This window comes from Amblyomma maculatum, chromosome 11, assembly GCF_055883805.1.
Source record: "Amblyomma maculatum isolate TAMU_Amacu chromosome 11, ASM5588380v1, whole genome shotgun sequence".
NCBI lineage: Eukaryota > Metazoa > Arthropoda > Arachnida > Ixodida > Ixodidae > Amblyomma > Amblyomma maculatum.
The window spans coordinates 81,042,914-81,058,536 of NC_139354.1; the positions used below are offsets into that span (position 1 = coordinate 81,042,914).

The 15,623-nt window shown below is 45.4% G+C and overlaps 1 protein-coding gene across 1 annotated transcript in view; it reads right to left on the bottom strand.

The window, feature by feature from the left end:
- Positions 1-15,623, bottom strand: part of LOC146174260 (putative sodium-dependent multivitamin transporter) — an 80,084-nt gene that overhangs the window by 38,992 nt on the left and 25,469 nt on the right. The window contains exons 3-5 of the mRNA XM_084583981.1: positions 4,385-4,450; positions 1,273-1,324; positions 562-629 (exon numbers count right to left, since the gene is read on the bottom strand). Coding sequence (XP_084440107.1) covers positions 562-629; positions 1,273-1,324; positions 4,385-4,450 — 186 coding nt within the window. The remainder of the gene's footprint in view (positions 1-561; positions 630-1,272; positions 1,325-4,384; positions 4,451-15,623) is intronic.

A 15,623-nucleotide genomic window follows, 5' to 3' on the forward strand; every position in this document is an offset into this window, starting at 1 on the left:
TATGAAACCTTGAAACTTTATCAGTGCTCCCAGAAATCATTGTTCTTGCGTTTAAATATTATCTGACATTTCTGAAGACATTGCTTTTGTGTCAGTCATGCTCTATGTTACCCACAGGAGTAAAAGTACATTCGGTCTCAAAAGAAGGTTTTCTAAATCAGTATGTTGTGAAGAATACAGCAGAAATACACAAAAACAATGCACACTAGCATTATACCTTTACTTTTAAGCGCCTAATATGCAACTCTTACACTGTTGTAAGTTAGACACAAAAAATAATATATTTAAAACCAGACTCGTGCTCAGTGTGGTTTCTTAACTCTCAGATAAGATATTTTAACTGTGCGCACGCTACGATGGCCAAATGCTCTTTATTGTCTTTGCTAAGAATATGGCACGTGGCTCCATTGCAAACTTATAGGCTCACATTAAAAAAATCCAGAACAAGATAATTCATTTACTATATTTGAAATCACCCCTTAAGATAGTTAAACTGCATTACGGCTTTCACTTGGTGGCCGTCCTGAGCGCGATGTATTATTATTTGAGAAGTTTTCTTACCAGAGCGGTATATATTGTTCCTGCGAGACCGATTCCCATGTTTGAGTAGACAAGAGGCACTGGAAACACTATAAATGAAACCAAAATAATGTAATCAGAGCAGCAGAATTGCATATCATGTCGTTATATTATTTTTAAACTGCTCAGATGGGACAGGCATGAAAGACCTAGCCCTATGTGAGCTGCGACTCCGAATGCCTATTAGCAGCTGAATACTTGTTGCTCTGAGAGCGCATTGCTGCTTGACGAGGAAGAATTTGCTTCATTTTCATAAATGACAAATTGACCGCGACTGCTACTTGAATTTTTGGTGCCCTTATTTGTTGTCGTGAGAAATAAATGGTAGTAATTCGTCTGCAAGTTTTGCCCTTAGTTAAGCTTCATTGATCTGCGTTGCGTCATACGTATTTCAAATCCTGGTCATACTAGGTGCACTTGCTAACCTACAATGAAGGCAGAAAAAACATGCATAGCCTTTGATTGATTCCTAAAATGCATAAATAAAAAATTCAGCTGACAAATATTCTGCTAGTAAATTGGTAAGGCGACTCAGCCCAGCTGTAAAAATTTGTATCACCTGCCTTTCGTGATGTCTTTATTTGCAGATTTCATTTCAGACGCCGCGCCATCTGTACGATATATTGAAAATTTCTTCGCATCTTTTTATTTATATAAGAAACACAAACCATCCAATATGGCCAGAATACGCACTTGTTGATATTGCGATCGCCGAACTGTAGATCCCCACGGCACCAACCGTTTGCTGCAAACAAACAGAAGGTTACGAATTTTTCCTGCGGATGTTTCCTGCGGATGATTGCGGATTTTTCCTGCGGATGTTTCCTGCGGAGAGTGTCTAACGGTAACAAGCACTGAAATTGCAAGCCTGACAGGCCATGATCGAGAGCTCTATGAATAAACAATCAAATAAAATGATTCCATGAACTCGGGCATTACGTGCCGCAATATATCAGCAAAGCGAACATTTCAGTGGTAACGACAGGGAAATGCTGGTTGCATTTACCCCGCACTGATTGATTCCGCTGCGCTTCAGCAGAAGTTGAATGCACTTCCATTTATTTTCCTCCTCTGTTGCTAATCTAAATAAATACATTTATCTAGATGGCGAAGAAATAAATGGTTACTGAGAGTTTCAGAGTTGACCGATTAATTTAACAGAGCTGAGTGACACTAGAAGGGGCGGTGCTGAAATTGGAGCCTATCATTTGCCATCTTAGGCAAACAGTGTACATTCATTTTTAAGTTATTTTCTGCGTTCTATAGAAAAGTGGGTTCTTGTTTTACGCCGCGAAGCATCGAAGTGTGTTATCAAATAGACAGTTGAGTTATTATGAAGAAGAAAGAAGTTTACACTTGATTCACCTTCCGATTGTAAAGTTTTATGAGCCTTTAACTACCCAATGAAAAATTATAGCCTCACCATGCTAAGCGCGGTTCATCGTATGAATTACAATCTGCAAAATGCATTGAAAAATAACAAGTAAGAAGACGATTGTTTGTTGGTCAACCTAACAATAGTTCTAATCGGGAAGCCTTGTGTTACAGGTAATAAGAGTGTTGGGGCAAAAAGGGAGCTAGGGCAACAGACGACGTTCCACGTCCGCTGGGAGGGGGGAGGGGAGTGGGCGGGAGTGGCACTGTCGATAACTCTCAAGATGAAATGGTTCGTTCTTTTTTAGTCGCCCGTTCAGGCGGTTCAGCTGCATCGCCGTCGTTGCTCTATGGTGTAACCGAGCGAAAGAGAGTCCCGAGCCGCGGCTTACGATCGAAAGGAAATTGATCAGAAGAAATTAGGGAAGGTTAAACATCGATAAACCTAAGTAAGCCAAGTGAAGCTTGAACGTCTGGCGAGACGGGCTTCATATTCTTCTGAGGAATCTGCGTCACTTAGCTCAACCCGCCTGTCTTCGTTCTATGCGGCTGCATCTCGGTGAGCTACGTCCAGTGGATAATCGGATTCGGACTGTCGTTTTCGCCACATCCAAGTTGCAGACCATTCACGGGGCGCCTTGCATGAATCATCCATGACGAGTGCTGCGGTTAAATTGTCGGCAGCTGTTGCGATCCGTTGGCACAGGCTAAGAGGAAGCGGAGGCTATCAGACAGAGTGAGCCACAGCTCCGGCCTAGCAGCGGTTATCGGGACGTCATGATTACCAAATGAGTCGGCAGAGACGAGCACGCGGTCACATCGGTTTCCTCGGCGGCTGAGTGACGTCATAAGTGTCATGTGGTTTCTCCTGTGTTCAAGGTCAAACACGCGCACGCGGCAATGAGCTACGTAGGGATTAGTAAAAGTTCTCGCTTTTAAAAAAGAAGAGCCACGAGGTATGGGCCGATCACTCATGGGACAGCTGACAGGGCCGCCGGTTCAGCGTGTTCTTGGATAGGGCTGCCTTCCATGAAGAGGTAAATGCGACCGATAGATATGGGAGAACACAGACAAACTTATGTAACTAATGCGGGGAAGTTGCCACTATAGAATATTTTATCCTCTCCGACCGGAAGTTCACACTTCAAAGAAACTCTAGCCTGGAAGTCCCTCTGTCCATCTTAGGCTTCCCCTTGTCCGTAACAGTGTTACTATTGCTCGGCGCGAGCGCCAAAGAGTTCAGTATGGTTGAATATATGGGATGTTTTATAATTATATAATTGCAACTGGTAGGCTGATTTGCTAACTTTTTAAACGTTTCTCCGAATGCTTCTTTTTCGATCAAATATTGTTGCGAAAGCAAAACTACCACCGTCAAAGCGAGACCTGTGAGACCTCGTGTGGCCGCAGCTACACTGTGAAGAGGCACATCTACGAAAAGAAGAAGACGAAGAGAATGCTGGGTCATCCGCAGCTAATGCTTTCGCTCCACATTCGGTTCAGCAACGTCGAACAATTTTCATATTTTTGTATATCTTATGTTACTTTAAACGCTCTTTTGTCACCGTGCATCAATTTGTTGTTTCATAGTTCTCGCTTCGCGTTATTTCTTTTCTCGTAACCGCCTGTGGAAATTTCGAAATTAATGACTTCAAACCTTCGCCAATCTCCCTATGTCTGTATGTGCCATGTTCCAAACGCCAAGAGGAAGATGAAGTAGAAATGCTCCTCCTGTCGCTACCTGAGCATGAGGCTCAACACCGCGGATGCCAGAATTGAGATGTGTGAGGAGATTGCCATTCGCGCCGCCGAAACACGAGCTAGGAACCACCCCCTAGAGGACCCTTAAGTTTACACTGCTGAAGGAGATTATTGCCACAGCAGCCAGGAGCCTGCCGCTCGCGCAGCCGAAGGACTAGCAGAGCTCCAATTTTGGACTGGGGAGTATCGTGAGTAATATGCAATTTTTTTTTCACACGCGCTCAGCAAAGCCGTTGCAGACAGAAGGAAAGGATAAGCTAACCGGATACTAGACAGCACCGTATTTCCTTTTTATCTGCACTTTTCCTCCACGTTGTGACAAATATGCGCCACTCATAGGTTCGCACTCACAGGCTCGTAAGAATAAATGTACTCAGTTGAGATGCGCGTGATCGCTGCGTTCTAATGTAAAATGTTGCCTATGTAAACCATTTCTTCATCATTGTCATTACACTGATCAACAAACACAGAAATTCTTTTTCTAGCTTTAGCAAAAACGAATGTGGGCGGGCTCAATATCATCGCGAAATACGAATAAGCTGACTAATCGCATGTCCCTAAGAGCATCCACATCTATTCCTTACTCACTGATAGCCCTTGAAAATTCCGGTTTCTGCAAACGCGGTTTCCCTTCCTATTTTAGCGAAAGTGAGGAAAAAGTTGTACTTACGCTGAGGACAAAGTAGACTATGCATGCAGTGACGCCCACTTTGTTGTCGAAGCGCAAGCGAAGGTACTGCAGGTAAAGACACAAAGCAAAAAATAAAAGAACATGTCTTGCATGTCTCAGTTTCAGGTACCACGAGTCTCAATAATTGTGTAATTGGAATCGATAAACGCTATTGTGACTCAACAGACAGACGAGAGTATACAACGAAGGCTACGTATAGTCTAAAGTTATTCTTGTCGTTTTTTTTTTTGAAATGTTTCAGTGTTTAATCGCGCTAGATAACATAACGCTTTATTCGAAATAACAAACAGCAGAGTTTGGGATTTATTTCCGAATATTCAAATAATTGTACACATGAATGCGGTTAGTCTCCTGCTCAGCAAAATGCATTAGAGGGGTTAGAAACTGCTGAATGTCAACCTATGCTTTTGAAGCGGTAGCTTCACTGCCCTGGGTAAAGCCAGTGTCACCGTGTGCTTCCGATAACCTTAAAACAACTTCAAGGTCAAGTGAAAATAATTGGTTCGCAGCAAGGGAAAGGCGCAGTGTCTGCCACAATTGTTTTCGGGGGACGCCTTGCCGCGCAGTAGCGGATAGGAAAACGTTGAGAGGGAAATTTGGAGTGTTTCAATGCTGCTGAACCGAATGCCAAGCTATCGTTCTGAAGCAGTTGCTTCACTATGCGAACAAAAGCCAATTTCACCATGTGCTTCGAATGGCCTTAAGGTCAACGTTACTTCAAACAGCTTTAAGGTCAAGTTTGAAATAAAAAAATGGGTTCACAGGAAGACAAAGAAGCAGTATATCTCTCCCCTCTTCTTTTCTATGGACACCGAAAATACGCTGTGAGGGAGGCGATGGCGGTGAAAGTGGAAAGAGAGAAAGAGTAGCCGTAGTGAAGGGCTCAAGAGTCATTTAAACGAGAATCTTTAACGTGCACTGGCACCGCACAACAGCATAATTCTATTTTCTCAAGGGTAGGGTTCTGAAACTCTTATCTCCTCACTAGTTATCTCTCAGCAGTTTAAACTGCGATTGTTGCTGACAAGTGTCTCTGAAAGCAACCTGAAGTTAATATACACTCACATAAGACAGAGAATGATTACGGTGAAGGTATTTGCATAGTGTAACCGTTGCAATACCATCACCCACTGGCTCTGTTCAAAACTGGTTTTGCGGTTAATAACAATCAAAAACATCCCATAATGCAACCTAAACAGGGAAACACCTCAGGAAAGATGTTATTAATTTATTTCAATGTTGTGGGTTGTAAAAAAAGACAGAAATAAGCACGCTGAGGGGATTCGAGCTGACAATTTACTGCTGAGATGAGTAGTGCTAATCCACTCTGCCACAGAACTGTTTTTTCTTTATTGTCGGCTGCAAATACAGTTCATAAAATGTGCTGGCAGCCCTTTGTCTATCGCGACATTAAAATCTTTTCAGTGATGCCAAAGCATCAAATACAGCCGCACATTGAGGCGGATCTGGCAACGCTCGATACACCTCTCAAAGACAGAAATTTTCTTTTTTTTAATTTCATGGAAATACTTGAAGACTGATTTAACCAGGTCGCATCCCATAACCTGTCATACACAGTGACACCAGCATCAAGCTCTGAATTGGTCCGCACATCGAAAATTCAGAAGACATATACATGCATTGAGTAAATGTAACCAGGCAGGAGGTCCCTCCTGCGCAGCATATACCCCGCACCATAGCACACTGTTCTCTGAACAGACACTTCCAGAACTTAGTAGCTCTTCGTGGGGATCTTTCATGCGGATTTTCAACAGGCTAAACAGTACCATGAGCACAAGAAGGTGACACGAAACCTGAGAAGTTTCCATTGTAGGCATAAAATCTTAGAGTATAGGGCACAATATTAAGGTCCTTCTTGACAGCCCGCTGAAGAATCCCCCTCCCCCCCCCCCCCAAAAAAAAGACTGCATCACAGCAATGCACAAAGCAATGGCCTAAAGTGTCTGACTGCTGACAAAGGCGACTATCCACTGACCATGGCGCTAAAGTCCTTGTTGGACAAAGCCACGTTTTGACAGGTGTGGTTGACATGTGAATTTTAAAACAGAAATACTTTGCGCCTGATTTTATATACATGATTTGCACCCACTTTAATACACTATTGTTTACAAAGGGGAGGTAAGGCTGCCAATACATCGGTACAGGAAATATCATGACAATCAGAACTTTTTGTCATCTGTCTTCTGGATAGACTGCATAGGTGTTCTAAGGAACACCTTACGGTGAGGAAATGGAATGTGTCAGAAAATTCCTTAAGAAAACACCACAAAGAACCCTTACTTCTATTTCCAGTGGGCGCAAAAAAAGTAGGCAAGTGGGTACCAAATCATCTAATAGGATGAAGGGATTGGTTGTTGTGTTAAAAAAGAAAAATCTTGAAACAAGCTGCTGAGCAATTAAGTGCTGAAGATCAACTCCACCAGCCTCCGGAGGGAGAAACAAATTGTCTCGACGCATAGGCTCCGATTGGCAGCCCCACACAAAAGTAGCAAAATTCTATGTATAGACTCTACTTTATTTCTTGCACAATTTAGCACCTGCATGACACAGATAATTTTCGAAATCAAAGAGATTGCAAACTTGTGCTTGTGTAAATAGAGACAGCTCCCTACTTATCCAAGCCAGAGTTGGCATCCTAACTGATGAGCTCTCAGAATTCCAGTGAGGCCCACTATTGCGATACTGATGCGAGATAACCCCCTAATGCTCTAAGTGTTCGGAGTCCCACCTGATGCTGGCAAACAAATTTGTTCTTCTACACAAGCGACCTAACCAGAGCCCACTTTATTTATCAAGGTTAATAGACGCCCCCGAAATGTAATAAAAACGCTCCGTTACAGGAAAAACATCTTTCAAGCTCTTTTTATCAGGGCAGAAACTGGTAATGTTATCAGTACAAGCCCAAATCAGCCTCACATTGCGATAGTGAGAAGCCACGAACTGATTGGGTCTTGAAGATACTAAGACGCAGTGGCACAAGATATAACGAGATTAACCAGGGCGATAGCGGACAACCCTGTCGAACAGATGATTTAAGCTGAATAGGTTTGGTGAACATTTGATTAACTTCAGTCTTGTAGTAACCGCTTTATAACATAGTTCAATGCCTTTAAGCAAGAAATCTCCAATGTTTGCGCTCTCCCATACAGCAAATAAAACATTATGGCGAACCCTATCAAACGCTTTTGCCACATAAATTTGAATTAGGTCCACTTGATTGACCTCAGCTGACACTGTCTCTACCACGGAACGTCCGATATGGATATGGCTTTGGATACTACGGTCTTGGAGCCTACACACTTGGCGTGGTCCTCATAAACCTAATGCCACAAGCTGCACACGACCACAAAGACCCTTCGCAAATATCTTATAATCTACATTCAATCGGTTTTTCAATCGAAATGTGTTCGCGGTTTTAGGGAGAACGCTTTCAATGAAGTGTTCGCGCACGGGATGAAAAACGGCTCGGCATGTACAAATTGCATTTTCGTTTTGACAAAGCATGGTGACCAGGACCATAATTAAATAGTATGGCATTTTATTCGATGAATCTATGGTCAGGAAACGTATGCCATATGAGCCAAGCGGGAGCTGTTTCATTATTTTGCGGTAGAAAAAAATATTCTCCTCCCTCAAAAAAAAAACTTAAAATGTCCCAGAAAAATATTGGGTCACGGCAGTCCAGGCATATATGTTCTAAGATTTCAGGTGTTTGGCAAATAAAACAGTTTATAATCCATGTTATGAAAATAGACTTGTCATAAAGTAAAGTCTTAAAGGGGAGTCTGTATACAGCCAAAAAAATGTTTTAACAGATCGTAATACTGGCATTTGTTTATATTCTTAAGCGCATCCTGTACTGGGCCAGCGCGATGGTGTAAGCGGTACTTTGGTAGAAGAAGCATTGTGTCAATGAGGTCATTGCAAATTTTTTCTTAGAAATATTGCTTAGATACTACGGCAAAATCGTCACCTTCAGCCTCCTGTAAGAAAGTACAACTTCACGGAGATAACCTGTCACTTTTCTACACATTTCACATGATGTCACAACGAATTCTGGAAGCAGTCCGCGTAATCGTACTTGTATGACCGTGCGGAGAAATCGATCATGTTGATCCCGTAGATAATCAAACTTCGACTCAGCTTGCCCCAGAAACAAGTGAATAAAACCAAACCTCCCTTTTTTTGATATGATGAAACAAATTCGTTTGGCTAGTACGCTTCAATCTGGAGGCGAAAAGAAACACCGCAAATATTCGATGACAATTTTGTAGAAGAACGGCTGATTGGGCGACTCGGTGAACCTTGACGGACAGCAATATAAGTGCGCAACAAAGACGTGACAAAAAGGAGAAGCGCACAACGACGCCGTTTGCCATGTGTCGCACACAGCACATTCATTATGCACTAGATCTTGGAGATACGAAAGAGGTTGCAGACAGTGGCTCGTTCAAAATTTGACAGACATCTGCCTTGCCATACATCAGACTTCTCCCTTGCACTAACACTTCATCAGACCAATATGCGTCCGGATCGCAATAGCTGTCATGTGGCACACCGAGGTATTGCGTTGGAACAGTAGACCACTGCAACCGAAAAAATGTTCTGGCACGACGTCACAAAAGCCAAGCAAAAATGCATAATTTTTAAAACAGTTCATCTTGGTTCCGGTAGGTTTACAATATTGTTCAACAAGAGTCGTGACTTGTTTAATGGTTGGATGGTTTGTGGGTTTTAACGTCCCAAAGCTACTCAGGCTATGAGAGACGTCGTAGTGGAACACTCCGGAAATTTAAACCACCTGGGGCTCTGTAATGTTCACTGACATCGCACAGCACACGGGTGCCTTGCTTTCCGCCTCCATCGGAAAGCGGCCGCCGAGGCTGGTAGTCAATCCCGCATCCTTGGGAACAGTAGTAGAGCGCCGTAACCACTGCACCACACCGGCTGGGTGAAGGTGGGGTAGAAAACGGTAAGAAATGATATTTACGCGCTCAAGAACTGTTATGAACAATAAGGTGATAGCGTTTAGGGCTCGTTCTACAGTATTTTAGTTAGTAGTAGTAGTAAAAACACATTATTTTAGAGCCGAAATCAACAGCTCAAAATGAATTTTGCCTGCCACACCAGGCAGAGCTTCTCTTCTTCGTAAGGAGAAGCCCGCCATGTATGCCTGGTGTAATGAGTGTGTGTGAATTTTGCGAAGGGTATGAGCCTAGGAAACAGAGAGACGGAGGTGTGGGGCAGGGTGAATGGCGAGCTCCTGCCCTAATTCTGTGTAGTATTGCGTTATGGCTTTCCCGATCAGAAGACTCTCGTCACACAACGATGGGCAGAACCAGAGGATTGCTGGAGCCCGGTGAATAGTTTCGCGGGCCAGCTGATTACACAGCTCATTTCCAGTAATCCCTGAATGCCAAGGTATCCATCTCAATGTGACTGCACGAGGCTTCAGATCAAAATGCGCCATATCTGGGTCAGCGTGCATATTTGAGGGTATGGTTCGCTTTTGAAAGGCATGGAGGGCGGCCTGGGAATCAGTGTACGCAACGTGTTGTTGGGTCGGGGAAAGACGAGTGAATTCCTGGACAGCATGCCCAATCGAAAGAATCTTTATGGTGGTACTGTCTGGTGGGTCTAGACGTGGACCACTAGTGGAATAGAGAGAATCAGGGAAGAGAGGGGAATGTTTGATCTGGGCTGCAGCACCCAGGGATCCGAGTATGGAGGCGTCGGTTAACTCTAGGGTGTGACTGTTTAGGGGCGGCGAGTGTCGGGCAGCCTAGGCTTGCCTGCGCGTGCAGGGTGAAGGATTCGGGATATATTGCGAGGAATTGGTGCTATACGAAGGTTGGAGACGTATGGGTGCCGAGGAACCTGAAGTGCAATGGGCATGTGATTGATTTGAGCATTTGAAATGATCCATCTGCTGTGTAGATGACAGGCGAGCAGATTGACGGTCACGATGGAGATTGAGGAGGGAGCGTTAAGGGAGAAATAAGCCGGTGTCGTAGGGACGTAGTGTAGAAGTTTGTATCGGATGTTGGAGGGCCGCTTTGTAAAGCCTGTGCAGAGCGGATTCCAATCTGTCTATCTGGGTTTGCGTTAGAGAAGATATGGAACATAATAAAGGACTTTATTGAGCGCGAGGGCTTGAATAAGACAACAGGCTTGAGCCACATGAGGCGCAGTGCCGTCTGCCTACACGGCGTACAAAATGTGTGACGGTGTGACAGAAGAAAGTGCTTGTTTTAGAGCCTGCACGTTTTTGTGCGAATGAAGTGGCATGCCTAAAACGCGACATCTTGAGACTGCGAGTATATGTAGCGAGTTCAAATTGAGAGAGATAAAGCTGTTGGGCGTTACACTGCCTCTCTGTTTCGCCTCCATTGAAACGAACCCACTGGCGTTGAACCCGGGAAATTCGACGCAGTAGGTGGACGCCCTATCCACTGCTTTACCACAGCGGGCCAACGTGGTTCCGTTGTGCATTAGTGAAATTGTAAACTGGTTCAGAAGGAAGGAAAGGCGCAGTATTAGCCATAGTTCTGGGTCGACAATGGGGCCATGTGATGAAGGAAAAAAGGAAGTAGGAATTAAAAGAGGTGCCATGGTGGAGTCTCCAAAAAGCCTCTGCAGTGAGCTAAATTTCGCGGCCGCTGTCGGCACAGTCACAGCAATCAAGTGCCATTTGCATATTTGGCAACAAAAGTTTCTACCACCCTAGCCATAAACACTAAATGAAAGAAAAGCTCCCAAAACACTACCTGCATGGCTCCAGATGACAGTTGACTGATTACTGGTACAGATTTACTAATTGTAGTTGTCCAATGGTGTTTCGAACATCGTATAAACGGCCCGAAAATAGGGAGAAGAGAGAGAAAATAGATTTAAGGTTACAATGTGTCATACAGCGCCTACATAAAGTTCGCGTATATAGGAAGGCATTCCAATTCTTTGAAGCTGCTCCATTGTGCCTATAAAACAATATATTTCATTCCCTCGCTTGTTAGAGCCAGAGAGGCCTCTTGGTAGTTGGAAAGTCTGGTGACTATATTGCCGCGAAATTTTCAAAACTAAATTTGTTGTTTTTTAGCAGCAGCCGGCATGCGGCCTTAATACTGTGATTCTGTCACGCATATCGATTCTGTGTTTTTTTATTAATGCTCGATGTCGCGCGAAGCACGTTCACCAGTTTCTTTGTAGCTCAAGAAGCGCAGATTACGGACACTCGCGTATGTTTCTACAAAGTTCCAGGTTGTGCTAGTAATAGTTTGCGACGTTATCTAGATGTTTCTGAACCGCCTTTGAATTGCGCGTGGACGTATGCGACAGGCATTTTGGGTTGGACGATCGACGAGCACGTTTGTTGCTTTCGCCGCCAATTTGCATAGTTTATCTGCGGGCGCAAGTCGGCCCAATACAGAGTTAATTTCGGTAGTATCACGCCTGTGTCCTCTTTCGTGTCTACGTCCTTGTCACCATTACGTGATAACTAATGGAGATGCTGCTCTTCGAGTCCCGGTTTACCCTTTCAAGCCAAGCCAACAGTCATATTCCTGTTGCTACTTAAGCCAGCCGCTGGCATAAAGCGCTCCAACCCGAACATGGTCTGATGTCGGACCCAATTCGATCTCGGAAGGCATCAACGCTGACAATGGCAAAGCCTAAAGCCCCGGTTGTTTTCGTTAAACCCGTAAGCCACCTGTTTTTATGGACAACCGGACGAGGATGCAGAAGAATAGCTTGACCTGTTCGAACGCGTGGCAACTTTTAACGCCTGAAACAACGAAACGAAGCTCAGGCAAGTCTACTTTTCTCTTGAAGGATCTGCCAGAATATGGTTCGAAAATCATACGGCCGCTGTGAACGATTGGGCAATTTTCAAAAAAGAGTTTTTGACTGCCTTTGCAAGTGTCGTCCGAAAAGAAAGAGACCAGGCTCTCCTTTAATCAAGACTTCAACTCCCTAACGACGCTGTCCTGGCATGCGTTGAGGCGATGAAACTCCTCTTTCGCCGCGCCGACTCTAACATGACCGAAGGAGAGAGAGTGAACTTTTTTAATGCGAAGGGTTAAAGAGTCTTTTTGCAGGGCTTGTGTGGAATCCGCCAACAACCATAGCGGAATTTGAAGTCGAAGCGTCTACCATCGAGAAGATATTGGACACCTGGCTGCACCACTACGAATGACCTCTCGAACCGGTCTACGCAAGCTCCTACATCAGAGCTTCTGAGTGCGGACAGAGCCCTTGGGATCTTATTCAGACGATCGTGCGAGAGGAGCTCCGCTGATTGCTACCATCATCCAAACAACCCCAGGTGGCGAAGCTCGTGGACGTCGTTCGTGAAGAAGTCAAGCAGGCACTGAGGGTTCCTCAGGCAACGGCTTCGACTGCTCCAGTGCAAAAAGCAGCAACCATGAACTATCCACTGCAGCAAGTCGTTCTGTACCTCGAAGTTAACTTCCAGACCCTCGACGGTACCGCCCTGTTCTTGAAAGCCGCCCCTTGGCCCCCACCCGCCCATCCGACCAACGACCTCCAATCCCCAGGAAGTGCTACGCCTGGAGGACTGCTAACAACCGGCCATTATTCTTCCACTGCGGTGATGCTGGCCACATTCTGCGCCACTGTCCGTATAGACCAATTGGTCTCCGCGAATTTGCAGTCGACGCTCCATGACAACGCCCAGCTGAACGACCGCCAGAAATCGACAACTATCTGCGTAGCGGTAAGATTGAGCCACCAAGCCATCTGCTCAGGTCCCCATACAGGTACAGGGCTGGCTTTGCGTCGCCAGGCCGTAACTACGATGACAGTGTGCGCTGAAGGTCCGCAAGCCCACGCAGGGGAAACTAAATAGCGCAACCTTTGGAGTTGAGGTTGCTTCGGTTGCTTCACGGGCGAAAACACAAAGAGCCTCCGCCATCGACGAATACTGACGACGACGCAGCCATTAAATTGCCACTCCACAAGATGACAACGTCGACGAGGTCGGAACCAGAGTTCAAGTTGACATAGCCGCCAGCGAAGTGACGATGGTGTGCCACGGACGCGGCTCAGCACGAGACGAAGCAGAGATCGAACACCGAAGCCAAAATGCAATACTAGGACGTGAACAAGCAACCTTAAGGTTGCTGCCGACGGTCGCAGAGTCACTTCCCTAGTAGACACCGGAGCTGAAAATTCATTCATCAGTAGACCTATTGTCCCTCAGCTCAGGAAAATAAAGAGCGCTTGGGATATCCCGCTATTCTGCACCGCTGGTGGCAACCTTATTACGCCGTCCGAGCGATGCACCGCAAGCGTAAGAGTGAATGCGCGTATTTACCCTACCAGCTTCATTGTCTTGCAGCAACGTAATTTTGGGTATGGACGTTCTGAGCGAGCATCAGGCTGCCATTGACCTCCGCTAAAGCTCATTAAGCTCTCCAAGGACAAAGCAATATCTTCCACGACGACTTCGACGCAACACTTCAATCTGAACGTCCTCGACGATGTATTGAGTATACCGCCCCGATCAAGCATTGTTCTCTCTTTGGCTACTAGCGACATCAAAACTGCTGAAGATGTCGTCAAAAGAAACACCCAGCTGCTTTTGGAGCGCGGACTAGACGTCGCAAGAGGCGTCGCCCGATTCCATCATGAACAAGCTCGAGTGTTTGTCACAAACTTCACCGTAGAATACCGGCCCCTGAACCGGGCATGACGATTGCTTTCTTTGACGAGCTAGCAGACACCCGACAAGTATATTGAAGACGGTGCACCCAACAAAGCCAAGCAGCCCAATTTCGACATCAACCTAGTTCTCCCTCGAGACAACCAAGATCGGATTCGCACTCTTCTTGAAAGCTACAGCGAGTGCTTTTCTGCAGAGTCGAAGGTACGGCAAAATCCGTTGGCAAAGCATCGCATGGTCATGGATGAACACGCTCGACCGCTACGTCAAATCCCCTAGCATGTATCGCTGCGAGAACACGAGGCCATACGCGATCAAGTTGAGGAAACGCTACTTGACGCGATCCAGCCATCGAACATCCTCTAGAGTGGCCCCAGTCGTTTTGGTGAAAAGAAAGACGCACACTGCGCTTATGCGGTGATTCGGGAGTGCATTTGGTTGTTTAGTGTTGCTTCCATAGCCACAAAACCTTGGCCCGGGTTATTGTGGCAGCTATTTCGCTGCAGCCAGAATGCTCCAACGAAGCATGTTTCTTTTTTCATACCGTGGTTGCATACACGACGGCAGTTTTTTTTTATCCTCGGCTCCTATGAACGGGAAGGAGAATGTGGAATGATATAGCTGTAGCATTACACTGCGACGGTACGGGATTACGTTTCCTTTGGTTGATTGTTCTGGGTGAGTATATGGCTTAAGTAAAACCTGTTCTGTAACTCCAGTATGGCGCGAGAAGTGACTCTGGAGTGATCAATTTTCAGTTTGTACTAAAAGCATAAACCGTTATGAATCCTCTAGATTCTTGGAGCTTGCAAGATGCCCAAATGATTACGCGCTTTAATCAATGAGACTGCGCTAAGAGCCCGAATTGCACAAAACCAGACGTCCAGGTTGTTGGAGTTTTCACTGAGCTGGAAATCACGAGCAAGCTTTCTTGAAATCAGGTTTGTTTGGTTTATGTTATTAATGTCCAAATGAGACTCAGGCTATGAGAGATGCCGTACTAAAGGAGTCCGTGAATTTCGGCGAGCTGTGGTTTTTTAACGTGGACTCAAATCGCACAGCACACTGGCCTTAATTTTCCATCTCCTCGAAGAGCGGACACCGCGGCTGGGATTCGGTCCTGCATGCTTGTGCACAAAATTTGGGCTCTCTAGCTGCTGCAACACCACGGTGGAGCTTTTAAAATTCGTAATCGGCAAGTGACATGGCTGGGTACTGATCAAGGTTGGCGCATTGGCGACGCTCAGAGTTTAGATGACATAACACTGATGTGGGAAAGGGCAAACTCGCGAAGCTCAACATAAATGATAGAGGAGAGAAGTGGAGGGGAGGGGGGGGGGAATGGCCACCGACAGCAGAACCCTTGGGTGTCCAGGGAGGCGAACTACTTCTAGGTAACACATACAAATTTATGCTTCCTGTCTGAAGGATGGCTGAAACCAAAGAATTAACCGTGTTTTTAAAGTGACTGCAATGGTTATTTCCTGGCTCTCTAGATACATGCATACATTTCTATTA